This window comes from Polyodon spathula, chromosome 28, assembly GCF_017654505.1.
Source record: "Polyodon spathula isolate WHYD16114869_AA chromosome 28, ASM1765450v1, whole genome shotgun sequence".
NCBI classification, from domain to species: domain Eukaryota; kingdom Metazoa; phylum Chordata; class Actinopteri; order Acipenseriformes; family Polyodontidae; genus Polyodon; species Polyodon spathula.
The window spans coordinates 5,866,126-5,882,088 of NC_054561.1; the positions used below are offsets into that span (position 1 = coordinate 5,866,126).

Consider the following 15,963-nt stretch of genomic DNA (forward strand, 5'->3'; position numbering starts at 1 on the left):
TGTCTTTGTCAGGTTAGCTCCACAGTTCTCTTGCCTGGACTACATAAGATAACTTGTCTTAAAACAATGACAAAGACAACGTAGTAACTTTAGCTTTGTGTTAGGAATAGCATGTGCCAAGTACACCTGCTCTGACACGGGAGAGATCAATAATAGATAACACTATGTAACACAATTTTTGTTCCTGGGTAGTAAGTGTTATTTCCTAATTGCTTATGCCTCAAAAGTATAGAAAATGGCTATTATTCCCCACAAACTTTGCTTTTGTGACTAGGACAGTGAGATTTAGAAGCGAGTAGTTTTTCGAGATTTACGATTATACTGTATTTACAGTATTTTTGTATTACTTTAGTAAATACATGTTAATTTGGATTCATATGTTGTTTTTTTCTGACTATGTGAACAAAAAGACACACATTTGCCCGTTTTCCCATTAGAAATAGTGATATTTTGAAATATCACTGTCCTGGTCACAAAAGCAAAGTTTGTGGGGAATAATAGCCATTTTCTATACTTTTGAGGCATAAGCAATTAGGAAATAACACTTACTACCCAGGAACAAAAATTGTGTTACATAGTGTTATGCAAGATCAGCTAACCAAGGTCTGAAAATAGCTGGTAACGTGTTCAAGAGGGAGGAGAATGTATGACTCCTCTAAAATCAATATCTGCACTAATTTATTGAAATGGTATGAAGCTGTTTCATTTTTACATTAGTATAGAGTAATTTAATACAATACTGTACTTTTGAATACATGCCTTGAAATGGATTTGTTTACATAACAGCATTTATAAATGATATCTGCAATAAATAACACACATACTGTGCAGTGTTTCTCTTATTTTTTATTTCATGGGTAATTTGATGGTATTGGGTTTATTTAACGCATGAAAGATTTTTTTTTTTTTTGATTGCAAGAAAATATGGTATTGTATACTTTTGTTTTCCAGCTAATTAAAATTGTAAAACATTTGCTTACATTTTGAACATGAACATGTTTCTTCCCAACACTCATCTTGTTTAAAACATGTATGCTTTCAGTTTCCGAACAGCCAAGAAAAAACAAAAATACTACCTTGGCAACAGGACTCTACACTTAAAACAACTTTAGTGGACATTTTTATAAGAAGCCACAACAATAATTTAGACTGCACAATAAAGTAACAGTATATAATGATTTAATTATTTAAAAAACAATACAAATAAAAATCTTCTGTATGGCTACAAGAGTGCAGTTCCATTTTGAGTATTTTAGCTTCAGCTCTTTTAGCAGAATTCAGTGAAGGGGCTCAGCCAGATAGGAGTCCAAGCTGTGGCAGATGTAGCAGGCCACACTGTCAAGGATCCATTCCCTTGTCACCACACTTGCACTGTATTGTCGTTGGAGTGCTGTTGGAATACATCCCAAAAGAGATGTTAGAAATATTGTGCGTAGAACCTCCCCAGACTCTTCAATGGAATGTGGAGACCCCAGAGGACCACGTCTCCTGGAAATCATTAGACTTTTCTGGGGGTCAGAAGTACCCAGGCAGTATTTATTGTAATGCACCACACAGTAAACCAAAAAACAAAACAAAACAAAACTAAAAAACACTGTATTCCACAGCTAATATCTATCAGCATAGTGATTACTGGACCACCAGAACCAAGTAAGTTTGAATATACATTTTCTTCAAAGCCTTCCACCGATTTGTTTATGATCTGTTGCACCATATTTCTGGAATTTATGCCTTTTTAAAACGTGTTTAATTCAAAGTGTTTCTAAGGTGATAGTGAAAAACACTGGCTTTTTAGAAATACGGAGCACCATCTGTACAAGTAGGGCTGGGAGTTTTCGATTACTGTATACTGAATACCAATGGAGCATTGCAAGCACTCATTAGCAATCAATAACATGCATAAATAACACAATTCCATGTAACAATTCAGTAGGGTATAATACTTTACCTATATCACGATTCCTGCTAAGTAACAGTGCTGCAATGGACTGTGCAAAATTTATGGCCTCACCTTTGTAGTCAATTTCTTTCCCTCCTGAATCAGGCTGTACAACGACCACTGGACTACGGTCCTGGATTTAAAAAAGACAAAAAGGACATTAACGTAAAAGGTGTCTGAACTTCATACTGACCCAATAACTAAGATTAGATCCAGGATTCCGATTGTATCATAAACATGTGCTGAAAAAGTGATCTTGTAGTTGCACACAGAACAAAATCAAAAGAATTAAAAAACACACACATATGTAGTTTTCTGCTGAAGCTAAAATGATATATATCATCCAGTCAGTCGAAGCACAAACGAGGCAGGGTGATTACTACAGAGTCATTTAACAGATGCTTTTATCCAAAGTGGCTTAGAGACTTGGGGGTGAACTACAATAAGATCTTGGTTATACATCTCATCCGAAGGATAGTATCAATCAGATCATGTAGAATGACACCATCAGCTTGTGCCACATTCACACTTATTTTTAAAACAGCTTTGAATATAATTTCTCTTACATGACAAAGATTCAAATATGCAGAAATGCATGTGTACTAGTATATTCGTAATGAGGTGCAGGGTTGTGTAAAAATTCCTAGCAGTCTATGCAAGTGCCCAGTGTATTTTTGTCTTTAAAAGTATTTAAAACACACCAGGGAAGGCCCTACATCACTTATATCGATTGGACTTCATATTCTGTTAGTCATTTAAAATGGCAACACTTAAGAACAAACACATCATGAATTGATTTGGAATTAAGGTGTAAGATTCCTGACACTTTAAAGTCTTATTTAGATTTGTTTAAAACTACTAACCACATCACTACCACAATACCACAATCATCAAATTACATATCACAGTATCTGCAGTCAATGCCTTAAAGACAGCATAATACTGCACCTTAAGATGGTGAACACAACCTACTTCTAGTTAGATTTTCTAGAAAATGAATAGGAATATCTACTGAAAAGTGTATTTATCACAACCTAATCATCATCATCTACCTTGAAAAAGGCAGACGGCTTTTATGATATAATTCCATTTACAGTTTACTTCAATTCACAATAGAAAGGAAATTTGTACCTTACTCTGTAACTTAAAGTAGCTATGATTTCTTATTAGTGGCACTCCTGTAAGAATGGAAGCAGTGGCTCACTATTCATGACCTTGACCTGCAGCTCAAAGGTTTCCTGCAATCTTTGTTATCACTTCATTGACCTGTGGAACCTCCATGACCCACTTTGTTTGTGAGATACAGAGTGTGAAGCATAGACAAATGGAAAGCTTTATTTTTGTATCCAGCATCTTTTGTTGTGGGGCTGTAGGTAAGGTGTGTCAAACTTAATTTTATCAAGGGGCATATTGTAATTAAGTATTTAATTTGAGGGACAAAAAAAACCTTTACTGTTACTTTAATTGGTTCTTATTTTGTGGAACATGAAAGAATACAGTGGAAACCGCAGAGATGCTAAATCAGTTCGCAGCACGATTGAGGGTTGTGCGATGTGTCATTTATTAACCAGCCATTATGAGTTTTTCACACTAGGGGGCGCTATATGGAATGTAATGGTTTTTCATGACATATCTTGTTTGTGCCACAAATGTCTACATTTTCTCTAAAAAAAATATTTCAGTAAGAATACCGTTGCTATCTTTTTTTTTTTTTTTTTTTTTTTCAAACCAAGACAGTACAGAATATCAATGGTTTGTAGAAAGAGTTTGTCTCTCGCTTTGGTTGATATTTACTTACAGGGCTGTATGTGAATAAACAGGGCTCTTTAATGACTGTGGCTCCACAAAGCTCCACCATCCACTCCAACTGACCTGAGACACAGAAAAATGAAGAAATAAAAATTTAATTACTATAACTGTTTTACAGTTTAAACACTATATTGACAACAAAGTAAGAATACAGTAATGTAACCAGGTTCTCTGCTGTCTGGAAATCATAAGGATAAAGGTTTGTTGGAACATTCCGGGATGGTTGGCATAAATTGAGAGAAACAACCACTTTCTTTACAGACATTATCTTATATTGGTCAACATCTTTGTGAAGATTTAACCATTGCAGTCCATGAATGTTTTTTTTTTTTTAAATTAGGATATGGATAGACAGATACGTGCCTTACAATGTATTTTTTTATTTTTTTAATAATCATGATAGGGAGCAACCATACTGTGTGTAGTTTTCTGGGATTTAATCTAATTACAGGACTACCTTGAGTAATCGCACCGTCATCGCATTTACGTTATAAAAAGATCAATACTTCATTGGGAGTTTTGAGACATAGAGGACACAGAAGTGATGTTAATGATAAGTTTGTCTGCCAAGGAAAAGTATGTGAACAAAATAAGCACATGCAAATTACTTTATAGTATTTGGACAATCTTATTAAATTAACACATCCTGTTTAAATTTACCACTGCATGGTATACTGGTTGGTATATATGGTTGTTTTGTTTAAGAATTACGTTTTTGTTTGTATAGATTTGCTTTCCTTCTCTCTGGTCCAGTCTCCTCTTTTCCTTGTTCTGTTTGTAACTAGCATTCAGCCATTTCAATAGGCAGGATTCAATTTAATGCATTGATATTACTGTACTAGTGTAGAAGAACATAGGTTTAAAAAAACAAACAAAAAAAAAAAAGTACAGCAACTTGACTGCTTGTCTGCTTTGGGAATCCTAATTCTTTAGTGTTTTTAATTCTGAATTTTTATTGCATTTATCTGAATGTATGTAACTGCTACGGGATTTTCTTAAAAAGCAATACAATAATACTGTGACATTATAAAAAAAACATACTGTACAGATATACCATTCTTCTAACACAGTAGTTTGCTTCTGTTTGTTTGCTGGTGTTGTTTCAATATGCTTCACACTGTTGTAAAACTAGCACAGCGAGTTTGTTTGCTTGTTTACTGACCCCAGATCACCAGTCGTGGCGTACTCGGTACAGTTCGAAAAATGCGAACTCAGAAACTTACCGAGTTCTTTTGGGTATTTCACATTACCCTACAAATGAACCAACCCAACCTTACATTGTGCTAAAACTAGAAGAAAGTCAAGCAGACAATTATCAATACAGGTAAAACAATAGTCCAGCAGGCAAGAGACAGAGATTTATGAATAAGTAGAAAAGGTGGGAACCCCCAGCCCAACCCTAATAAGGAATAACAACTATCTGTCTTATAGTGTTCTGTACCATCTATGCAGTTGTAAGAGATTAGAGTGATATTGAAGCTTGTATGTCCTAAGACAATGTGGCAGAACAGAATCAGGAGACAAGCTGCTCATAACTGCATAATAATCACACAGTAACAGAAAGATTAATGATATTTGTATAAAAGTGCAAGTTTATTGGATTATAGCCAAACACAATCCAAATCAATAGTAGTGGATGAAAAAAAAAAATCAAATGATTTTGATTAGAAGTCAAGTCAGTGCAGTAATGGACAAATGCGCAACATCTGTAATTTTAATGGTGGCATAGGAAGCATTTTTAAAAGAATGCAAAAAGGTACATGTCCTAGCCATTGGTGTGAAAACCTAATCTACTTTGTACATTTGGTTTGCATTGAATTAACAATTTGCTTACAAAGTAATGCCATCTTAATTTAGTTGTACTTTAAATCTAACTATTTCCTTTGTTATTCAAACTTTTCTGCTGTATTTGGAATACAATACAAAATGATTTTGAATGCTACAGGCAATAGTTCTATTTCAGACAGGATAACACACTGCATGACAGATATTCAATCCACTTGGAATATGGCTTATCATAAATTAATATAACTGGCATAACGTTTTAATTCTATGCAAATAAATGCATCTACATCTTACAGGCAATTCGTTTCTTGCATTTATTAGCGAACGTCTTATAATTCAAGGCTGAAGTTTCTTTCCCCTGATGAAAATGGATGCAAATTAAAAACTAAAGAGTTAGGTCACTCAGCCCCTTAAGCTGCAAACCAATTTTTTTTGGAACAAACCAGTTCTGGATAATCTTCATTCTGTGCAATTGTACTCTATCTGCCAATTTTACAACTAAAACCTTAACTATTACAGACCCCCCTGCAAACGCATTCTTTTACATTGTCTATCGTGTGTTCTCCATATTACAGTAATTTTATAAAAACAAATTCCACATAGTTTGGATTTTAATTCACAGATCGTAGGGAAATAAACTAGGGAATTACTTACCCCCCCCCCCCCCAAACATTTACACAGGAATGTTGACCGGGAGAGACCCCGCAGAGTATCCGGTTCATGATCTCTTTAGTAATATGACTGAAATGCATTGTGGGGACAGAACATCACTGTTGCAGAAGGGAGAGTGATCTGCACACACTGCAATCCTTACACTGCAATTTTTTCTCCAAGTTGATTTGTGACCCATGATATGTGATAAAAAAAAAAAAATAATAATTGTTTGCAAATTTAACACTACAAAACAAAGAAAGCAATAGGGTAGTCTTAAACGGTGCCATTGTTGTGTCTTCGCAATAAACAAAGTTGCCAGACACGTTTTTTATGCTTCACTTGTGGTGTCGACCAAGAATCTGTTCTTGGGCCCCTTCTCTTCAATATCTACATGCTTCCCTGGGTCACCTCATCTGCCAACAGCCTATGCTGATGACACCCAGCTCTACTTAAAACTTGACCCTGGTAGCCCCCCTGCCCTCGGTCATGCTCTCGGCTCGAATTCAAGACATCGAGGCCTGGTTGTTTGCCAATTTTCCTCAGCTGAACACTAGCAATTCTAGTAGGATCTAAAACTCAATTTAGGAATTTAAATATACCGTGCCTATAGAAAGTCTACACCCCCTTGAACTTTTTTTCACATTTTGTTGCATTAGTGCCTCAGTTTCATGCATTTAATAAGGATTTTTTTCCCCACTTATCTACACACCATACTCCACACTGTTAAGGGGGAAAAAAGTTTTTTTTGAGAAAAAAAAAAGTTTATTAAAAATACAAAACTGAAAGATCATACTTGGATAAGTCTCCACCCCCCTGAGTTAATACTTGGTGGAAGCATCTTGCTTTGAAATGCACTACCCAGCAGAGGGAACCTACAGGAACTGCTGAATGTATCCTGAAATCATGTGAATGACTACAATTTAACATAGGTGGAGGCCACTTAACTTGGTGTGTGATTTTGAAGGCGATTGGTTACACCTGCACTAATTTAGGATTGCTATTACAAGGGGGGTAGACTCTTATCCAACTTTATGGGAAAACTGTATGTATTTAATTCACAGTTAAGCACTTCAACGTTTCAGAGGGCATCTATGCAAAACAGAAGCCCGCTAGATCTGGAAACTGATTGGCTGTTCGCACAGCAACATTTTCTAATTAGCAATATCACTTGACCTAGCATATTTATGTCTCACCTCTGCTCACTAATGATTGGACAGCTGCCTAACAAGTGCCAGATCTTGGACTCTCCCATTGGTTAAACTTACTCAAGAACTTAATCTGTTTATGTTCCACCTCTACTCACTTCTGATTGGACTGCCAGGGAGAAAATGCAGGATCTTCTGGTTGATTTTATTTGATATAAAAATTAAATCCTGCATGATTAAATTATAAAAATAAAAAAGGCGGCACAGGTGTTATTGTCCATCCATCCATCAACAGTCCAAAGCACCTATGACCATTGTTCCATAGTCCAATTTCTGTGTTTTCTGCATATTTTAGCCTTTTGGTCTTGTTCCCCTTTCTTAAGAGAGGTATTCTTACTGCAACACATCCTTTAAGTTCTGATTTCAAGAGTGATCTTCGTACTGTAGATTTAAATGGACAAATAACACCTGTGCCTTCTGCCAGTTCTGTTATTAATTCAACACTTGTCTTCTTTCTATTCCTTAAGGATATTATCTCCAACTACTGCTCATCCTTGTTGTTAGACAGCTTTTTGGGTCTTCCAGTCCTGGGTTTGTTAATTATTGATGATGTTTCTCTGTACTTGTTGATTATGCTTCGGATACCACTCCTTGAAAATCAAGTGATGCGAGCTATTTCACTTCTTTATGCAAGTCACGGTTGTTATAATAGTAGAAAACACTAGTGGAGGCTTTGAGTAAATTGTTGATACTCATAATGCATCAGAGTAGAAAAATGTAACATGTTTAAGACTTTTCCACAGCAGTGTGTGTGTGTGTGTATTATATATATATATATATATATATATATATATATATATATATATATATATATATATATATATATATAGATAGATAGAGAGAGAGATAGAGATAGAGAGAGAGAGAGAGAGTGTAGCGGCAGTTACAATCCAAGCTGATCCACAATAAAAAATGACAGCACATTTGCAGCTCTTTTAATGCTTCTCCCACCCACCTCACATTTACTGTAATGCCAAGTAAAATTAAATGACTGCAATTATAGTGGAATAACCTGTAACAGCTGCACACACATGATTACAACACACCAGTCTCCAAGGAAGAGAGTTAATATTCATTCTGTGTGTCTGGGAACACATTTTCTATGGAATGTAAAATCCATATGTCATTATGTTGCTGTAGTTTAAGGCATACAAATAAATCAGACACATTTCCCTCAAATTACATAGCTTTGCTTCAGTGATATATAGTAGGCACTAAGTTTTGTATTTATAATCAATACAAACCAGTTATTTGTTCTTCCCATAGTTAGAAAACTTACCTTTGCTCATATCGGTGAACGTGCCATAGCAGCAAATCTCATAGTCACTCAGCAGCAGCTGAAAGAGCAGAAATGTAATGACCTATTAAAATGTTGGCACTGACTTCTATTAACTTTGCTGCTTCCCAAAAAATGTCAGTTCTTTTCCCGAATGTATAAGGAAATGTCGCCTACCCTAACAGAAAACCTGGCTACAGTACTTATATTTGCACTTCTAAACATACACAGTGGCTGACAGCAGGTCCCTTATGTACACAGATCATTTAATTTTCATTCTTGTATGGTTTGTGACTATTTGAAATGTTTTAGATTGGCTTTTCAATTCCACATTATTGCAACGATGCAATACTGTACTTTGCAAATCTGAAGCATTTTATAGGCTTGTTGCCCAGATGTTGCCATTTACGTGAATCATTTTTCTTCAAGTAAAACCAGATTAGGCCAGGGTATCACTGGGCTAATACAAACCACGGTATGAAGAAAATAAAATTAACTGGATCATTAAAAGTCATCCAATGATATTAGTATGTGAATCAAAACTCATTTCAACATCGAAGTCGAAACATTTGTCAATTTAGTTTTTTTAGTATTTAATTTAGCACATTTTACAGTTAAAAACGTAAACCGATATAAACAATAATAATACATAAAAAGTACCAAGCGCATTTGAGAATTTGGTAAAACGTCTGCTAATTAATTAAATTCTACTAATAATTCAATAATATGATTACTACTACTAGGAATAACAACAACTTAATATATCATCACATTAAATTTGGTAGGCAGGTATGAACCTAGTTCCAAAGAAATCTCTGGAACAGAAGTCGGCTGTCTGCACCATATTGTGCATTGAGGATGGTGTTCTGCTGATACCAGAATAAGCGATTTTCATGTGGTCATTTTACATAGAGGCCCATGTTTCTTAAACAGAATGTGTTTCATTACAATTTCTCAAACTGTTTGCTACAAGGAAGAGGATCTTCAATAGTTACATAAATAATAATACAGATATAGCAAGTGTACTGAATTTTATTGAATACATTTTATTGACACTTTCTCCGAGGCAGTTAAAGATACTGGACTGGACTACACTGGGAGCGGTGGAGCTATAACAGGAAAGAACAGTGGTCTGGCGACTCGAATTCAGCATGTTGCACGCAATGCTACTTGGACTCATTGTTCAGTATATCGTGAAGCTTTAGAGGCTAAGAATATGCCTGCTGATCTTCACAAGGTGCTTGATGAGGGTCTAAAAAGTGGTCAACCAACTAATTGCATGTTTGTTTTCCGTGCTTTGCAATGCTCAGACAGTCTGGAAACACAATGTTTGGCGATAGCTTTTTTCAGATCAGTCCAAAGCACTTCTCTTTCTTCAAGAATTCCAGAGTTGCCGTATGCTTTGGGTCATTGTCGTGTTGGAAGATAAACGGCAGATGGCATTACTGTACTTTGTAGAATGTTTTGATACATGGCTTCATTCTTTCGGTTTCCGGTGAACCGCTAAACCACCTCCATGTTTAATTGTAGGTACAATGTTTCAGATTCCTGTTCATATTTCTTGGAAAATTTTCTTTAAAAGTGGTTTGCAGCAAGGTATATGTTCACAGGACTCTTCTGTGTTCAGGTACCTTTGTACAGTTCCTTCATTCCCTATTATGCCAGATGCTTCTAGTTCTTTCTACTTGCTATGTTCTTTGGACGTCCACTTCTTTCAAGCATTTCAGTTGAATTGGTTCTGTGAGACTTCTTGGTTATTGCTGTGATTGTGGATTTTGGTATTGCACATTTCTTTGATGGTGCTCTGTAGGCATGTCCATTGTTGTAGTTTGCAACGAATGCTTTTCTCAAACCTCAATTCTTTTGTCTTGACCAACATCTGCTGTGTTGCCAAAATGTTCTTTTTCAATAGATGCTGATTACTGACTTTATAATGCAGCTTAATCTCTGTAGTGGTGATCAAATCAATGAATATATTTTTAATTTGTTCCATTACATTTTTACAGACTTTTAAAAGGTGCCAATATTTTTGTCATGAACAAATATTAAAAATTACCTCAGTGCTGTTTTTTCTTTTTTTAAATATTGTTTGTTAAACTACCAGAGATTGTATATTTTGGTCTGTCATTAATTGGTTCACTAAATGCTTGTATTTAACATGTTTTCTTGAATTACCTTATATTAAAGTAGAGGCTGTCAATACTTTTATTTGTGACTATCTGGATAATCACTTATCAAACTGCCAGGGTACTTGCTAATTCTTATTCTAAATTATTCTGCACATGCTGCTGGTATAGGTTACGGCAATCAACTTTTTTTTATCACTCTGACAGCTCAGATTTTTGCTATTATGGCTTTTTAACTAACAGTCAATTAATCACCTTCTCATATTACTGAGCAACAAACATTCTGGAAATATAATATAACAGACAGCCACTGGGGAATTATTTACCCACCCAGCAAATTAGAGGTGACCCAAGTTTCAGTCATAAGACTACTGTACGGTTCTTTCTGGTCTTGGATACATTATCATTAAAGCAGCTTCAGGGTCACATGAATGTTAAAGCACACACCCTTGTTCTAAAAATGAGTAAAATAAAAATACAACCCTGCCCCTTGTGTAAATACAAAACGCGAGCTACTGTATCAGCATTATAACAAAATAGACCACAACTTAAATCCACAGGATTCACATTTTAAAATATAACCAAGCCATATATACATACAAACAACTATGTTTAGCCCCAGAGTATAAGTGTCTTACTTCTCTATGCTAAATAATGCTATTAAAATTGGATAAGATGTTCTCTAGATATATCATATTTTAAAAAGCCAGCGGGACACAGACATACAGAGATTGCGCATTGACAAAATAAACGTTTTTTTTTTTTTTTTTTTAATGTCTGGTGATTCATCCAAATAACACTCAATAGTACTACATTTATAAATACTAAAAGAAACGTAGCAAGAACATAAGTACACAAGAAAGTTTACATATGAGAGGAGGACACTCAGCCCATCTTGCTCGTTTGGTTGTTGGTAGCTTATTGATCCCAGAATCTCATCAAGCAGCTTCTTGAAGGATCCCAGGGTGTCAGCTTCAACAACATTACTGGGGAGTTGGTTCCAGACTCCCACAATTCTCTGTGTAAAAAAAAAAGTGCCTATTTTCTGTTCCGAATGCCCTTTTATCTAATCTCCATTTGTGACCCCTGGCCCCTGTTTCTTTTTTCAGGTCGACATTGTCATGCCTTTTAGAATTTTGAATGACAAACATTTGAAATAAGACATTGAAAAAGAACTGGCTCTATTTAGCCTAGATCAAAGAAGAATTAGGATGGACTTTTTAACCCTAACCTAAGCACAGTATAGAAACTGTGACCAGAGGACACAGCTGGAAATGAAGTGGAGACAGACTTAACTGAGCGATAGGAGAAACTTCACAGAGTGGTGAGGGGATGGAATTGGTTACCTACTCATGTTGTTAATGCTGAATCACTGTGATTCTTTAAGACCCAATATGACAAAGTTTTGATCTCAATCAGCTACGAGGAAACGGACGCGCGTAGATGGGCCGAATGGCCTCCTCTCGTTCGTACGTTCTTTCATGTTCTTCTATTCAAAACATGTATGATTGAAGTATTTCTAAGTGTTTAGTCGTTGATAATGAGGTAGGGGTTATTTTCAGCAAGGCATATTAAATCCTAACTGTAAACAATACTACCTTTCCATCCATGGTTGTGCGAGCTCTCCTGGGTCCTTTGTGATTTCTTCCATTGATGATATCTCCCTTCACCTCAAACTCAGCCTGCCGCACGCAGAGGATGAAAAACTATTATTACTTTATTGCTTTTCAGCAGCAGCAGAAGACAGAAGAAATAGTTTGCCCCCTGGGTGAAATAAACCATAAGCTTCTTTTTGAAATTGCTGGATTCTGCAACAAAATCTCCACTGCTTTTTATTATTGCTCATACATACATACATAAAATGGGTCTTTTAAATACTCTATCCTGATTGGCCAGCTCACATGAGTGTGTCAATATTACAGCATATTCCCATGGGTTGAAATGTAGCCATATTTAAATTCGCAATAAAAATGACTGACAAGGTATATCAATTTTGATCTTTTGGGAAACCAAACGATGAGATTTTGGATGAGTCTGAATCAGACACCAACACTTATTCATGTAGTGAAAAAAAGTAATACTGCTAGGCATCGAACTTACAGAAGCACAGCTTCTGGACATCGAAAATAAAAGGAAAAAAAACACAAACACAGAAATCCACCGTCTGGGCATCTGGTGTCCTTTTTATACCACTGTCTAAGTATTTCAAACTGCAAACATCTTTGTTGCCCATGGAACGGTACCGCAAATCTGGCATGGATACCTCCTGTCACTACTCCCGGATCACAAAGGACGATTTAAAAAAATAATAAATAAATACATCTTCCCCAACACTGTCACCTGACAATGCTTGTGTGAAAGGTATGTTTTGATGTGCAACTAAACATGGCCAGGCGTGGCAAAGGAGGTCTGCGTGATCTTGCTGCAGCTCCACCTACTGTTCAGAATGAACATCTAAAAAAAGGGCTTGTAAATCTTCAAAGCTGTGAGTTCAATTTAACTAAGTAGTGCCTCTTGTTTTTTAATCAGTTCAATGTTTCTTAAAAAAATATTAATAATAATGTTTTAATTAACACATTTCTGGTTTTATTTTTTTAAGTTTTAAGGAACTATTTTTGGGGTCAAAGGCGGAAGGATATTTAATAAAAATTACTTTAAATTTAGTTTTTTTTATTTAGTTAGTTGATCCATTTTATAAGCGCAATAAGGCACTTCAGGGTGAGGGATATACTCTAATACCAACACTGCCCGGGTGAGTAAAGCCACTCATTTTTGCCTCGTGACTTATAACGCGTGTGGATATTGAGAGTATATCCCACGCCATGTCATGCTTTATTGCTTACACACATACACACACGTAGTCAAAAGTTTACATACCCCAATGGAAATGTATAATTTCTAGAAATTTCTCAGAAACAAATAATTATAGGAAAAATCTCTGTAGCTAAATTTTGGTTTTTGTGGATGAGGAAAAAAAAAGTGGCAAGAAACAGATGTGTACAATTATTTCAGCAATTTTTGTGCAAAACTCCAAAAATGTTAATTCAAAAGTATTAAGCTTCATTTTAAATGTCAATTTAAGTCCTAAATCACTTCATGTTTTTAATCATCATTTTTGTATTAATAAACGGTATTGTAGTAAATACATGCAATACATGTATTCAAGTTTGACAGCAAAGCAGGTATATTTGTTATCAGAATTTCTGTTATTTAATGTTTGTTTTGCCAGGCTATTAGTGGACTCCTGATAAAGTCAACTCTGCTTACCAGGTGTTTGACAAAATCAGATTCCTTAATTGCAAGATTAATAATATTAAATATATAGGACAATGCAATATTAATTTAGGAAAGCAATTATCAAACAAATCACCCACCTCATCAAGTACTTGTCGTTGTTTAAAGCATTCCACAATCCCTAACGAACAGAATATGAAGATTAATTCATTAAGAAAATACAGCTACTATTTACTATAAAATATACACTTCAAGCTAGCATTTACTGTAGCCTAGGTTGTCCTTATTGCAGCAATATTTTTTTTTAGACATATTCCTGAATTTTTTTTTTTTGGGGGGGGGGGGGGGTGCTTTTGGCATGACCCATGATGTTTGAATAAAAAAAAAAAAGAGAGTCTGCAATATGTTTAAAAATATAAATACTGACATATGGACAACACAAAGGTAGTGTAATGTATTCTGCAGGCTGTTCTGTATTTCAGAAGTATCTCTTTAGGACGTATTTGACCTGCAATTTCCTTTAAGTGCACATCCTGGTGATAGCAGTTCAATTAGGATTGCAGCACTGAGGAGAATTACAGTGCATTACAGCTCCTACATACACTCACATTGAAAACTGACAACCCACTTCCTCCCTGCAATTCCCAAGAAGTACTTCAGCGTCCTCTCACAAACCAGCTCCGAATCTGTAGACGAAATGAATAATTTAATGACTTACTTTATCGATAAAATCATAGGAAACTAGAAGAGATTTAACTGCAGTGTTGAGAAGGGCTTGCACAGAATACAAAACATGCGACATGCAAAAATATATAAAATTCCACGTTCTTATGGACTTCAAACAACATTTATAAGATTTATTTCAATGCCATAACAGCAAAAGATGAGTAAAGGAAGAACTCCAGCTCTTAAGGAACAACATGGAGAAAAAGTAGTGATGATGATAAAGCAATAATATACATTCAATAATATATACTACTGTGCAGGCACCAACAGTGCTTTTGAAAAGACATACACCAGCAACATTGAAGGACAGAAACAGTAAAAAAAAAAAAAAAAAAAAGTGCCAAGTGAACCTGCTTTCTGAGACTTGCTAATGTTTTCTCAAGGATGGATACCTTCCTAATGCAGCAACTATTAGGGACGTCAGCTACAGTAAGCCCTTACTGCCAATCACCATTCGCTGCAGATACCGTTGCTCTGCAGTAGATTACAGTCAGCACTCGCATTTCCAACCCTATAAAATGACAGTTAGAGTGCGATGCATATCTGATTATTTCATGTTGGCCCGTTCCAAACCTGTTTTCTCATGGAACACTAAAAACATACAAATGTCAAAAATACAGAGCCGAAAGGACTGTGTTTTAAAATAAGTAGGCTTCCATTTAGATGTACTGTAGTTGATTTTGTTGGTAGAGTACCATATTTTCAACAGAAGTAGTATTTTAATTATAACGATATGATTCTGAACATATCACTTGCCAAAAGAGACGACACGTGGACAGTACATACTTTTAAATCCGTACGTATTGTAGCAGTATGTAAAATTCCCCATTAATGACTCAACAACAAAATGAAATCAAAATGTTACCAATGCACAGAACCACGTAAAATGTAAAAGGCAATGCAATTTAGCAAAAGATTACACCACCAGTTTCCAGAATTAAACAGTATCCAAAGTCAGTATTAAAAATTGCTGAATATAGTGCTCGAGAAGGCCCTAATGTCACAGTTCACTTGCAAATGAAAATCACAGTACGTAAAATTGTTTAATGATTAACTTTTACATTACTGTTGCTTGTCTCGTGGCATTTTCATCATGTGGAATTGAAGGAAGCACTGTGTAACTGCACATAAAAGACAGTTTGATTGGCTTGCAAGAAAAAAAAAACGCAGGTTGTCATGGATAAACAAGTACACTGTAACATTGAAGAG

The 15,963-nt window shown here is 35.5% G+C and overlaps 1 protein-coding gene across 1 annotated transcript in view; it reads right to left on the reverse strand.

Moving 5' to 3' along the window:
- Positions 1–833: 833 nt before the first annotated feature.
- Positions 834–15,963, reverse strand: part of LOC121302017 (breast cancer type 1 susceptibility protein homolog) — a 55,311-nt gene continuing 40,181 nt past the window's right edge. The window contains exons 17-23 of the mRNA XM_041231798.1: positions 14,637–14,714; positions 14,169–14,209; positions 12,393–12,476; positions 8,672–8,729; positions 3,738–3,811; positions 2,012–2,072; positions 834–1,390 (exon numbers count right to left, since the gene is read on the reverse strand). Coding sequence (XP_041087732.1) covers positions 1,278–1,390; positions 2,012–2,072; positions 3,738–3,811; positions 8,672–8,729; positions 12,393–12,476; positions 14,169–14,209; positions 14,637–14,714 — 509 coding nt within the window. The 3' untranslated portion in view covers positions 834–1,277. The remainder of the gene's footprint in view (positions 1,391–2,011; positions 2,073–3,737; positions 3,812–8,671; positions 8,730–12,392; positions 12,477–14,168; positions 14,210–14,636; positions 14,715–15,963) is intronic.